The following is a 13886-nucleotide window of genomic DNA, read 5'->3' on the forward strand; positions in this document are numbered from 1 at the left end:
TTTTGTACTGCCTACGTCATCACGGCGGGTCAGAAACATCAACACGTTAACGTTCACGAGCGTCAAGAATGCGCGCGACAAAACACAGAAACGTTGAGTTTTTAATAACATTAGCTTTTTGATTCACTATAAAGAGGATTTACTTTGCAAACGAAGGTATTTGAAATATATTAGTGTAATAAGCCTGGAGCTACAGCTTCTACTTTAACGAGAACATAGATCTACGCACGGACAGCCTCTTTTTTCCATTTAAACTTTGTATTTTTTCACCGCAGAGTAACGTTAGCTATGTAGCATAGCATAGCTTCCGTCGAATGCTAGCTAGCTCTCTCGATATTTAAGAAATAACCACCAGACTTCAGTTGCGGCGACCAAAGCAAACATCACCACGAGGAAACACGTTGCTCCGAGGTCAACTTACCGGAAAACTCCCCGGATGAGTGGACGACGAAGGCCCTGATCAATCGCGCTGCTCGCGTGCTAAACGTGGCTAAAGTTAGCTGACGTGAAAACTGATTTCTTAGGAAAAAGTCTAACGAACGAAACATGTTTGGTTCCTCGAGATCTGGAGGGGTCCGAGGAGGCCAGGACCAGTTCAACTGGGACGACGTGAAAGTCGATAAACACAGAGAAAATTATCTCGGTAAGTTCATAAGACTGGCAGCTATCAGCCAGGGGCATTGCTGTCGGCTATGAAGCTAACAGCTGTCTGTTAACTTGCATCCAACAGAGAAAATCATTCAAAATCACACCACGGCTTTATTTCTCCACATGCTGTAATATCATTACCTTTTGTTGTAACGTCCCTCATCACACAGTATCTCGGTGTATTCGGTGTTAGTCCTGTTTTCCGCTCTGCAAACTGCAGCTTTCATTACTGACTCTGAACAGACACACTCCTCTGTCTCAGCCCTCACACCGCTGCCAACATGTCAGCATGCCAGACGAGAGCTACGTAAAAGGCCACCCCAGCTGTGACAAAAGAAGGTGGAAACGTAATAAATCACTTCTTCTCAAGATTAAATTAATTAATTTGGGCATACGAACTCTAGTAAAGACATTATTTAGATGCAGTTTAAATCTTATTGTTGAAACACATTCAGTCAGCAGCAGAAGCTTTTTTAAAAGTTTAGTGAGATCATCAGGTTGACTCCAAAATGTGCGTTTTCCAAAGTGAAAAATTGCCTCTTAATTCATTAAAGTGTTACATAAATTTTAAGTATTAGGTATTTGATTTTTGACTTAATTCCTACCAGGGTCTATTGTTTTCTCATTACTCTATCTGTTGTTTGTACATATGATATAGCTATAGTCTCAAATCAATACAAATCTGAATCTAAAATGTAAATATATACCCAAAACCTACATTTTTCTGTTTTAGTGAGTTTCAACAGTTGAGTCAACATCTACAAAGACAGACAAACTTAAATCTATTAAGACTTGAACTTAGAGACTGCACTGATTGGATTTTTGTTCACAATAGATTAGGGCTGCAACTAATGATTATTTTCATTATTGATTAATCTGTTGATTATTGTCTTGATTAATTGTTCGGTCCATAAAATGTCAGGAAATGGTGAAAAATGTTGATCACTATTTTTCAAAGCCCAAGGTGACGTCCTCAATTGTCTAATTTTGTCCTTACCAACAGTCCCTAACCCAAAGATATTCAGTTTACTGTCACAGAAGACTAAAGAAACCAGAAAATATTCACATTTGAGAAGTTGGAATCAGAGAATTTGGAAATTTTCTTCGAAAAAAAATGACTCAAAACGATTGGTAATTAATCTAATAGTCGGCAATTAATCAACTACTTGTTTCAGCTCTACAATGGATGCTATTATAGCATCCTACAGTTTGCGTCTCTCTTCCCTGTGTGTACAGCAGGGTTTGTCTTAGAATGACATGATTATTGAAGTTCTGTCTTCTGCTTCTGATTCACAAAGTTACAATGAACTGTACAATATTATAGAAATAATAGAAAATACCTTTTCCTTTTAAAATTCATATCATTAGGGAGTGGGTGGTACAGAGAAAAATCTGTTACAGTATATGTAATGTTATATTGTGATACACTGTGGATCATGATATAGCAAATCTTATGGTATAAAATAAATAATGATAAAATAAATAAAATGTCTTTATTTCATTGGTGCAAAAATGATATGAATATCTAATATTGCCACAAAGTAGCCTTGTTTATTGCTTTGCAACATTACTTCAATTGTTCAATGCAACCAGAGAGTAAAAAGATTGATACTGAGGTGTGGAAAAATTGTCAGTTGATAGGTTTATATCATGTTACAGTACAGATAATCACATCCCCCAACCCTACATATCATCATATTACATCTTCTTCCATCACAATCTTTCTTCTTTCTTAACCACCCTCCGTGTTGTTTCCAGGGAACTCTTTGATGGCACCAGTAGGACGATGGCAAAAAGGCAAAGATCTGACATGGTATGCAAAAGACAAAAAAGGCGGTGCACCCTTGACCAAAGAAGAGGAACTTGCTGCCGTCAAGGCTGCAGAACATGAGGCATTGATGGCTGCTCTGTACGTATAATTTCCCCCAAAAAAATAAATAATTGACAAATGCAAGTAAAGGCCTATTGATTCACATTTTTCTTTCTCAATCTAGAGGGCACAAGAATATAAAGAGGCAACCAACTGGCCTGACAAAAGAGGTATTTCACTTTGTTCAGTTCAGTCACAAGCTTGTAAACATTTTTCAAGATTTTTGCTTAATAAAAAAGGTTAAATGGTTTGAATTTCCCTCGTTGTCATATCAGGACCTGGCTGATGTTTGTAGGAGGGAAGAAGCTGATGGCGAGGAGAGAAATGTGGACCGGATCTCAGGCTTGGGAAGCTCCAGGTGATTTTTTTTTTTGTCCTCTTAATATGAAAACATGGTTTTTAGAGGATTGATGACTTTAGGATTTGGCCTAATATACAAATTGACAGAATAAGATGAATCAACAAGTTAAAAAAGGACAGTATATGTAGCAAAGGAAAAAGTGCAACCAAACCATGTAGAAATAAACAGCCATAGATTTCAATATGCATATTTTTACACATGGAAATATGCAGAAAACATGAATTATTATTCAGATCCATTATACCAAAAGGATTTCAAATGTTTGTGAACAATTTTGTTCATATTTTGAAGACGCTCTTCATATATAAATGTACCATTTCAAAAATTTAAATGTTCACCACTTTTGAGGGTTTCAGTTCCTGTTTTTAATCTGTGTAAGATTATCTTGATATAGAGCAAACAACGCAGTAGCTCAAGCAAAAACCACAACATCCCCCTCTGCCCTTCAGAGGTCTCTGTTATGTTATGCTCTGTTTTAGCTCTATTACAAGTTAAAAATGTTCCTCTTGACATTCAAGTGGTGGTGAGAGAGCTGCTTATCTCAGTGCAGTATGACTGTTAGATGTTTGTTTTCAAGTGTGTGTTTCTATTTACAGTGTAGGGTCACGGAAAATGGTGCTCTCCCAAAAGGAAAAGGAGGCTGCTAAAATGGGCTTACCAGTTTTTACAGTAAGTTTTTCTTTCCCTCCGCTGCCTTTTGAAAGGTCACTGCTGGTTCAGGTTTGTAAGATTCAGACTCTGTTAAATGCAGAAGTTAATAATGTAATTACCAAGCTGTTTAATGGATGGAAATGAGGTGTAGGTCTCAATATATCAGACAGGCTTTATGAACATGTTTTTGAGGGTAGTGAAGGGACAGTTTACAGAGTTTATTTCAAAGGTTATTTGATGGGTTCTTCTTTACAGCACCATAAGACAGAGGGTCGTCCAAAAACCTCATCAACAAAGACAACTGAGAGTGTAGAAAAGGAGGAGATGGAACAACGGTGAGTACGTATTATATTAGTAACCATCTATATGATGACATAGTTTTGGTGAAAAAAATGACCCAATTTGTTATTTTTACTTTAACAGTAAATATTTTCAATCCTTGTTTTTAACTCCTGCAGGCACGAGAGCAAAAAGAAGAAGAAAGAAAAGAAGAGCAAAAAGGAGAAAAAGAAGAAGGAAAAGAAGAAGAAAAGGCAAAGAAGAGACTCATCTTCCTCTGAATCAGATGACAACAGAAAGAGGTTTGCTCATTTCTCCATTAGCTGTCATCAGGGGGTGGACAAAATAACATTACAATAACACTACAAACTATGGTTTTAAAAAAAACATTACCACATATATGGATCAGCCCTTCTATGACACAGTTTGAATCAAATTTAATTATAACAGACATTACAAAGGTTGCATTGTTTATAAGATTATTGTACTGAGTCATATACATTTGCTCATGTTAATGTGTCCAACTCGCACTATACTATAGCGCACAAGTTAGCAAACCTGCAGCTTTGCTATGATACAAAAGCTTTCGTCTGTCAGCACTAGAGGGCACTGAGGTACTGTCCTATAGACAGCAACTAGGAGCTTCATCTTTTACATTTTGGGAGCATGTAACCCAAAACCTTAGATATATCCTGTAAATCAGGTGTGTAGAAGAGAGGTCTACATACCATACTGAGTAATGTTATTAAGGTGCTTCAGTAATTTGTGACAGAGAGGAATCATAATGTAAACATAGTGGTAGCGTACAGAATTCATGAGGAATAAATTGTTAAATTTGCTGAACTTTTGTGAAGTTATATTTATTTACAGCTGCCATTTGGAGTTTTCTGTGGATGTCACTATAAATAAGCTCATCAGGCAGCTACTTCCTCCCGGGCCTCACAACAGCTCACCCGATCCCCGCCAGTCATTGATTGTTTGTTTCCTTTTACTCTTCAGGCACAGAAAGGACCACCATCATCATAATCCATCATACCATAGTCAGAGTGGAGCCAGACCCCATGACAGCCATTCAAGGGGGGGAGCAAAGGCAGAGCGACAGCCCTCCTACCCCCATCATCGACAGCAGCGGCACGACACAGACTCCTCCGATGGGGGGTCTCCTGTCCCCCGTAACCCTGCCAGCCACAAGACGGCCCCTGGTGGTGCCACACAAAGCCACAGGCGGCGCCACGACACAGACTCGGACGACTAATGTCCTCCCCACCCCCTCATTCAAAGACGCATTATGCGGACAGAGCGCTCTACAGCAGCTTGACTGGCCCTGAAGACCTCATTTACCCTGGACAGCCAAATGAGCTGTGGATGGTTACAGGTCGATGTGTCTAAATAACAGGCTTTGACCACACGTTTGAAATTTTTCACCCAATGAGTTGTTTTTTCGTGTAATTTTTGATTATGTTTGACAACAAGTTAGTTTTCAACACATTCTATGTGATTAAACCACCAAATATCACATTTGATGTATTGTGATAGGTTGTCAATTTTAGTTTTATTTCATTAATGCAATATAAAATATTTTTGCAAAGCAAACACAACGATCTTTTATTCCTACGTCTGATTTTGTTGGCTGTTGCTACTCAGGAAATCTGACACTGTTTACGACAGTTTAAGAAAAAGAAATCACACCGATTTAATTATCACTCTTTATAAACTTGTCTTTTTTTATAGTATTATATGTCCGGCAGCTGTTAATGTTCATGAGGCGGAAACTTTTGAAGGTTGCAGAAAGCTGTGTTACCACTAACTGGTGCAATAATGTTTGTAACAAGGAACATCAGTGCTACAGGAAGATATTTATTTAAATATAGGACATTACAGAGTACATTTGAATAATCAAGCGTTTCTTTGTTGGCGTTAGTGTTGGTGAAAATCCTTCAAGATGCTCCTTGATGCCTTTTCGTCCTTGCACATCTCCTCTATCCTACTGTGCCTCTTGCACTACTCAGCAGCTCTGGTCCTTTTCTTTTTCTCAATCACGCCAGCGCTCCTTAATCCCTCACCGTTCTAGGTTTGGCTCCCTGACTGGTGCGATACCATTGGAATGCTCTCCACTGGTCATAATAGAGTGTAGTGTTTGCGTTTGCCTTGAATTGGTCTGAAAGGGGGTATTCTGCTGGCTGGCACCTGGGGGGTGCACTAAAAAGAGCAAGGCATTCATAAAGAAGAGTGCAAAAAACCAGGCGGGTCCTTTTATATGGCCGAGTACCGTTAGACCGCCACACACAAACCAAGCTGATGGAGCAGCAGGAGAGAAGGCCAGACAAAGCCACCCTATGAGGGACCCAAGACTCAAACTCCCTCCCCTTCCAGCACCACCATACTCTCCTGCCATGTTTTATAGGCTTGGCTGCATTAACCATAGCAGCCTAATCAACCTGCAAGAATGCTGTCCTAGATTGCCACCCCTACACAATGTGAAACAGGGTGTGCTATCCACATTACTGCTTTAACCCAAACATTGGGTGGTTTCTTACACCTTGGGGCATCACATTTCTTCTTGGGTCAAGGGGTGACAGCCCAAACAGGTTGCTATGACACCAGTTTTTGGGTCCATTATTTTAGTATAAAATTGACCCTCTGTATATTACTATTGTCTATTAGGCCTGAAACTGATATTTTGAATATCAATGAACCTGTAAATTATTCGTTTTGATTAATCATTCAGTCAATAAAATGACAGAAAATTGCAAAAATTGCCGTTTTTGTCTGAAATCCCAAAATACTAATTTTATAAAATTGGTAAAACAGAAAAAATGAGAACCTGAAAATCTGACTATTTGGGATTTTTGCTACATGAATGACTTATAAAAAATACATTTCCTGTAGACTGACCGTTTCAGCACTACTGTCTATTGTAAAGGTAATAGATCAGGTTTAGCCGATCAACAGAACATTCATCAGTGGCCAACTATTCTGATAATCGCTTTGAGGTTAGATTTTTTTTTTAAAGAAAAATGCCAGAATTCTCTGGATCCAACTTCTTAAAGGTGAAGTAATTAAAAGTTTCTGTTTCTTTTAGTCCTCAATGATAGTTATCTGAGTAAGCTGAGTCGTTGGGACTGTTGATCAGGACAAAATCTTGGGCTTTGGGAAAAAGTGATTGACATTTTGTGGACCAAACAACTAATTAAGAAAATAATCAACATTAATCGATAAAGAAAAAATTGTTAGTTTATAGCTCGATAAATTTTCAAGAGAAATGGACAAAGGACCGCTAAGTAGGGAGACAAGCTACATTATGCACCTTATCGTTAAGTAATTTTATTGCATAGAGTGAAACAGAATGAAAATCAGTTGCAGAAACATTTTTATCCAGTCGCTTTAATTACAGTGCTTTATCCTCACAAAACAAAAGCTTTACATAAAAACAAACTTGAGATTAACATAGTTTTTTTTTTTTTCAAACATTTAGGCAGTTATAAATCAAAAAGTGAAATGCACCCCCCCAAGACGTATTCAGAACATTAAAGTAACACCCACAACCTTTTAGAAAAGAAGCTGGAAAATAATAAAGAGGCAACATGTGTCTTGGATAAGAAGGCATATGTATGGCTTCCTGTTTATGCCAAGGACAATGTGCTGCAAAGGAAGATATAAGAGCACGAAGCTGAACATGTAGCTGAAACTGATTTCGTATTGCCATCGAACGCCATTTTCCACATTGAGATAACTCTGAATTAAAAAGGCATGTCTTGCTAGGGCCTTTAGTTAGGACACAAGGGACATTGTAGTGTGCAACTCCTTTTTGTTACTATTGCCTGACACAGTACATACAACAAGTTACAGTACAGGGCTGTTGAAATAAGCAATCAGTGGAGTAATAGTTCTTGTGCAGCCTAATGATGTAAACAGCCAGTCCATGTATGCATGCCCTTAAAGACCAACAGATCACATCATGCAGTTTTGCTAACAAGTACATCGGTAGAACATGATCAACCTGAGACTTATAGGAATACAAAAACCCATTGCTGACTCAAAAAACTGCCCTTCAAACAACCATAAAGCAGGTAGATGTGAGCTCATTACAGCATTTCTTAAAATTCAAGCAGACATACTGTATAACAAAGGCTGGTAAGTGTTCACAGGAGTTCTCGACTTGGACAGAGAAATGTCAGTACAGAGTACAAATAGACAATGCCAGTGTTTACTAAATGGAAATTTTGGGGTGGGGGGGGTTTGTACTCGCAGTCACGATATAATAAACCATAGTAGATGCGAGTAGTGCATCATTATTTAATTCATTTTTGTAAATCAATACACCCTCATGGATTACTCCCTACAGTACGTGTGACCAGATGATGAGTCGTCAGATTGCAATGAGGTCCTGGGGTCAACATCTGCTGGTACATTTTTATTCCATGCCTCCCTTTTCTTATTCAACACACACATGGCTGCCCAACAGCCAGAAAGTGAAACAACCACGGTAGAAAAAGTAAAATAAGCTGCCCCATTACCAAATATATTTACAATTACATAAAATAAAACAAAACAAAAAAAAAAAAAAAAATGACAGCTTTACAAGAATAGATCATCCCCACCACTGGCCTGTATGTTTGTGGTAATAACAGCTGACATGAGGGCAACTTCCAGTACTTTTTTTTGAACAGGGTAGCTCAGTTTTGCAACACCTTAAGAGTAGAGAGCAAGGACAGAGGTTGGGTGGAGTAAATTAGTTGTGGCTAGCACATAATTATTAATGGTTTTTGAGCTGATTAGACAACCAATCCAGTCCTTCATAGAGACCATCCCCGGTGGTGGCACAGGTTGCCTGGATGTACCAGTGCCTGTCACGTAGGGAGTGGAGGTTCATCTTGTCTGTGAGTTCTGCTGCGTTCATAGCATTTGGCAAGTCCTACAAACATGAAAGAGTGAGAAAGTATTAGGGACCTATACTCTGTGACTACAACAGGCCTACTGGTAGGAACAAGAAAAACTTGTAGGGAACTGGTTTTGATACATCTGCTTTTGTCAAAGAAGTATTAACTCACTTGTTTGTTGGCAAACACTAATAGCACAGCATTACGCAGCTCATCCTCTGCCAGCATCCTCATGAGCTCTTCGCGGGCCTCGGTGCATCGCTCTCTATCGTTGCTGTCCACAACAAAGATGAGACCTGGGAAGCAGATGGAGAACTAATGAGTGTGTACAATGCTGTAAATAAAGTGAATATTTTAAAAAGGCCATAGCAAAGTTATTGATCTAAAGAGGAACAAAACGTACCCTGTGTGTTCTGGAAGTAATGACGCCACAGCGGCCTAATTTTGTCCTGACCACCGACATCCCATACTGTGAAACTGATGTTCTTGTACTCTACTGTCTCTACGTTAAAACCTGAGGGGGAAAGAAAACAAAAAAAAGTCACATTTAAAAACTCAAACTTAATGTCCTTATGAAACAGAAATAAGAGACCATGTGATGTAAAACACATAGTAGTCATTTAATAGATCCCCGGTCTCTGACCTACCTATTGTGGGAATGGTGGTCACTATCTCTCCAAGTTTGAGCTTGTACAAAATAGTTGTCTTGCCAGCAGCATCTAGACCCACCATGAGGATCCTCATCTCCTTCTTCCCGAACATTTTAAAGAGCCCTGCAAACATATTCCCCATGGCGGCTGGTGATGGGAACCTACTTTGGTGTAAAAATTAAAAAAAAAACCTGAGGAGAAACAACAGAGCAATTGTTGAAAACAAGTGCAATGAAGGAAGCATGTGGCTAGTAAATATGATTTGGAGTTAAAGTATCATTTGACTATAGCTGAAATGGCTGATTGACAGACACTTAACTATGTCGATAATTGATTAATTGTTTGATTATTGAAGTAAAAATGCTAAACATGACCTAATTGCAGCTTCTCAGTTGTTAGGATTTGCTTATCTTGGCCTTATGTGATAGTAAACTGAATATCTTTGGGTTTAGGCCTTGCACTAAAAAACAATTTGAAGACGTCACATTGGGCTTGACAGGAAACTGTCATGGTCACTTTTAATCATTTCCTGGAAGTTTTTGGACCAAATAGCCTAATTAGATAGATACATTGACAATGCATACAAGTTTTGACGAAGCTCTTATCACAACTACACTTAACGTCTGAGTTTTTGGGAGCTGAAATACGACCATAAATTAATAAATTTACATACTAGCTAAGTGGATCGTCCCTAAAGTCTTTGACATCTGTGGAAACATTGGATTTAAACGTCGTTTTCGCTACGAGGAAACGATATAAAATACCTCTGAGGACACACAACCCGGCGGAAAAGCAGAGAAAAACTACACTTTGACTTTTCCTCTATGTAAGGAAGGCTGAGTGACTGATTCATTTAGAGGTTAACGTGTCCTGAGATCACAAATGGGGTTAATGTCAATTGACTTAGCCGCACGACTGTATAACACTAAGCAGGATGTTGCTCTTTTAAGCGGTTTAACTCAAGCTAGATGTCAAGACTCAAACTATTTCGTAGCTGAAGATACACAGTGGCTAATTTGCGTTTAGTTAGTTAGTTTGTCGCGGTGCGATGGTTAAAAACCACGTAAACAAACAGCGAATGTTAGCTTGCTGAATAGCAATGCTAATGACGTTACTCGTCCGGCTAATTCTGATTTTTGACAATCTATTATTAAGAAATTTTCCGGTATCCTAAGAGCCTTGTTGCGCCTTTAATGCTTGTTTAACGCAAAGGTGTGGATAAGGGTTAGAAAAATGAGGAAATACCTGGAGAAAGTCAGATAAATCGATTGAGATACGTCAGCTAATCGACAAAGTTAGCTGTTAGCAGCGGGGTCACTGTCGCTGTTTCTCTCTCGTCGTCCTCACTATTATAACCGCGGCCACAAACACGACTTTGCTAACAAACGCTCAGCTTTTTGTACTATTACATTTAAGCGATTACGATATTAAACTGCCTCATAATAAGTACCTCTTACACACGTACAGAGTTGATGTGTTTCCTTCCCTCGTCAAGGCGTTTCCTTCCTCAGGAAAATGGCGATAATTTGACACGTCAGAGGTTCCGTTCGGCAAAACTTCCGTGATCATCAGACTGGGAGGTGCTGCCCCCCGCGGCCCAGAGGACAATTACACCAACAGCTTATCCAAGTTTTCTCAATTACTTAATCACATTTCCTGAAAAACTTGCAGTTCTCAAAAGAAAAATTACTAGGTTATGAATCAGAATCAGAATATTTTCTAAATCTTAATCATATTAAATCTTACCGCTATTTTCTTTATGTTGTGTGTTCAATGTTATTAATACTGTAGCACTTTGAGTTTCACTATGAATGAAAATGGCAGCACAAATTAAATGTATTATTATTATCTGTTGTTAATATTGGAATCTGTTTATTAGCCATGTATGCAAGCACACAAAGAATTTGTCTTGGCGTTTGCTCCCAAAAACACAACATAGAACAATAAAAATATAACAAGAGTAAGGTAATAATAATGATGAAATAAACAAAGTAGTATTAAAATTAAATGAAAAAAGTAAAATTTAAAATCTGTTTACAGAAAGAAATAATTATAGTTTTGAAATGGGATATTGGGAATGGGAAATTGTCCTTTTGTATTTCTTTCTCATTAAGGCTTACACACATTATTCAGTAAAACCTCTGTCATACAATTGCAAGTTTGACAAAAAGTCTGTAAAGTGTGTAAAAGTTGTAAAGTGTGTGAAAAATTTAAAAAACTAGAAAAATTCAGCTCTCACTAAAATACGTGATAGAAAATGTCTCAGTGCAACAAAATCATATCATTTAGAGACTAGTGTAGAAATGTTCCTGTCTGGCCTCAGCGTTTTGTCTATTTCATATCTGATACTATTCCTTCCAATACTCACAAATCTATGGCAAGGTGCAAATATTCTCTAAGTCACATCCTTTCAGGAAGCATGTGGGATCTTCCCTCCCTCTCTTTCTTCCTCTATGTCAACCTCTCTCTCTCTGACCAAACCACCACATTTACAGAGGTGAGGTACACTTTCACATTTTCCCACTGCATGAGTGGGCTGGTGTCCCTCTCTGATGTCTAACTGCAGAGAGGACTTGCAATCATTTGTGCTAACATTTTAAGATGAGCATGGTACTAATTGAACTGTATGACAGATTGACCTGTTATCAGTTCAGTTTTAGATTACAGAAAATGGATGAAACATGTTTGAAGGATTATGACAGTTGGCTCAAATATTTTGCATGTGAGGATTTACACAGTGAGCAAACTGACAAACATGTCTGAGATTAATACAGTTCATAAAAAGAGCAGTTTAATCCATTTTGATCATGAGGTCAATGAGGATTTAAACATGTAAATTCTGCATGACAGCAACAAGAGCATGACCTATGCTATGGATTTGAGAATTTGACATAGCATTTTGACAACATGATTTTCATGTGACAATTGTACTGACACAACTGGGAAAATCTGTAATACCAGTAAACTGTAACAGTATTGTTTAATTCTTCCAAATATCACAGGCCACAGTACATATTGCCATAACAATAAACAGCAATATATAATATAAGTCACCCCAATATGATTACTGACATACCTAAGCATGCCAGCTGGAAATAGTTCTAGTTTGACGTCATGTGGTGATAGATATTGTGATAAACTTCCGTACCAGAGTAAAATTTTCCACACAACCCTGTGAGACACTTGGAAAAATACAACTTATTTTTTGTCAGTGACCGTCTTTTAATTCCCATGATACATGATTACATGTGTAGCTGTAATTGAAGTGAACTTGATGGCCAGTTGTTATACTTTAAAAGGCCAAAAAAAAAAAAAAGTCAATATTGGAATTTGTCTTGATCATTATGCCAAAAGCAAAGATTCTTGCTCTTTATCTTCTTCCTCTTCTTCGAGCAAGACATTGAGCTCTGAGCCAGCTGGGCTTAGGGCAGTCTGGGGTCTACCAGAGGTCTTAGGAGTTGTTTTAAAGGATCTTGAAATGTGCATATTTTAAAACTTCCTGGTAGGCTGTTAGGTAATACAAAAATACTAATGAATTTATTGACTGTAAATGATTACAATGCTCACATACTTAACTCCATCTTGTTGGTATCATCTCACCCACTTTTCATATTTTTGTAATTCTTCAAGAAGTGATTCATTGAATGGACTAATGCCATATATGATTAGCATCAAGCTAATCTGCAATACATTGAAATTTTAAATGACAATAAATGTAATGAGACAAACTACATATCAAACTACATTAAAAAATCCTCTGAATTGGGGTTTGTGTACAATTAAATGCTTTACAAGCATCTATGGTCTCATCTATTTAGCATGTCCTTGACATGAAACAGCATAGTAACTCCTCATTTAGTGTGAATTGATTAATTATATTCTTAGTATTAATTGTTAAGACTCTGGATGATAGGAAGTCTTTTACAACAGCTGCCAAAGGGACTTTTAGGTGATGACTGTTACTGTACAGTCATTTTAAACCTATTTAGGCATTTGTTGTCCAATTTTGCAACTTCCACTCCCTTTTGATCCCTGAGCAGGTCATTGAGAAAAAGTCTAAACACATTATTGTCAGGCCAGTTGAATTTTAACCAGGGTCAACTATGCCTGCTACCCCCAGCAGAGGGGGCAGCAGGAGGGGAGAAGGGCAGGAGAAAACAGTGGGAGGGGAAAAGGGTCTATAGTTGGTGATGGACCACACAGTGAAGGGTCATAATGCCATCTCACTCTGCAACCATAATTTGTGGTTTTGCCCGAGAAACCGCTTTCAGCATGTTTTCACAACAACTGCTGTCTTTTGTGTGGAAGGTGTTTACTGAATGGAAACTGTTAAGATTCTTGTAGATTCACACTTTGAACTCAAGATCATTCAGCAAAGTTGTTTTTGTTTTTTTTTTAAATCAGTTTTCAATATACAACTGTTGCACATGTATAAGTATAAAAGATTAAAACAATAAAACAAAGTATTGAAAATCAATGTTGCACTCAAAATGAACAAAACCCTTAGTGGTATCAATTATGTGCTGTGTCTTTCTCTCTTCCTGCCT

The 13886-nt window shown here is 38.0% G+C and overlaps 2 protein-coding genes across 4 annotated transcripts; one reads left to right on the forward strand and one right to left on the reverse strand.

The window, feature by feature from the left end:
- The first annotated feature begins 56 nt into the window (after positions 1–56).
- Positions 57–5410, forward strand: c12h1orf35 (chromosome 12 C1orf35 homolog). The gene is made up of 8 exons (XM_042428936.1): positions 57–643; positions 2407–2557; positions 2643–2688; positions 2794–2876; positions 3476–3548; positions 3786–3865; positions 3989–4111; positions 4809–5410. The coding sequence occupies exons 1-8, from the start codon at positions 547–549 to the stop codon at positions 5062–5064; spliced, it is 909 nt and encodes a 302-aa protein (XP_042284870.1). The 5' UTR covers positions 57–546; the 3' UTR covers positions 5065–5410.
- Positions 5411–7117: 1707 nt separating this feature from the next.
- arf1 (ADP-ribosylation factor 1) lies at positions 7118–10897 on the reverse strand. Of its 3 annotated transcripts, none has more exons than XM_042429584.1 (5): positions 10805–10897; positions 9337–9530; positions 9093–9203; positions 8861–8985; positions 7118–8724 (listed from the first exon to the last, which is right to left on the reverse strand). In XM_042429584.1, the coding sequence occupies exons 2-5, from the start codon at positions 9479–9481 to the stop codon at positions 8566–8568; spliced, it is 540 nt and encodes a 179-aa protein (XP_042285518.1). In that variant the 5' UTR covers positions 9482–9530; positions 10805–10897; the 3' UTR covers positions 7118–8565. The 3 variants fall into 3 exon arrangements, with proteins under 3 accessions (XP_042285518.1, XP_042285516.1, XP_042285519.1); XM_042429582.1 differs by having other exon boundaries at positions 10790–10882; XM_042429585.1 differs by lacking the exon at positions 10805–10897 and adding an exon at positions 10585–10760.
- Positions 10898–13886: the final 2989 nt, after the last annotated feature.

This window comes from Thunnus maccoyii, chromosome 12, assembly GCF_910596095.1.
Source record: "Thunnus maccoyii chromosome 12, fThuMac1.1, whole genome shotgun sequence".
Taxonomy (NCBI): domain Eukaryota; kingdom Metazoa; phylum Chordata; class Actinopteri; order Scombriformes; family Scombridae; genus Thunnus; species Thunnus maccoyii.

What these genes read in the sequence shown, in the direction of transcription:
- c12h1orf35 (XM_042428936.1), top strand. Translation starts at nt 547, where the DNA reads ATGTTTGGTTCCTCGAGATCTGGAGGGGTCCGAGGAGGCCAGGACCAG. An exon ending in TCAGGCTTGGGAAGCTCCAG is followed by an intron (nt 2,877 to 3,475) that starts GTGATTTTTTTT and finishes TTCTATTTACAG; the next exon opens with TGTAGGGTCACGGAAAATGG. An exon ending in AAGGAGGAGATGGAACAACG is followed by an intron (nt 3,866 to 3,988) that starts GTGAGTACGTAT and finishes TAACTCCTGCAG; the next exon opens with GCACGAGAGCAAAAAGAAGA.
- arf1 (XM_042429584.1), bottom strand. Translation starts at nt 9,481, where the DNA reads ATGGGGAATATGTTTGCAGGGCTCTTTAAAATGTTCGGGAAGAAGGAG. An exon ending in TTACTTCCAGAACACACAGG is followed by an intron (nt 8,986 to 9,092) that starts GTACGTTTTGTT and finishes TCTGCTTCCCAG; the next exon opens with GTCTCATCTTTGTTGTGGAC. An exon ending in TAGTGTTTGCCAACAAACAA is followed by an intron (nt 8,725 to 8,860) that starts GTGAGTTAATAC and finishes TCATGTTTGTAG; the next exon opens with GACTTGCCAAATGCTATGAA.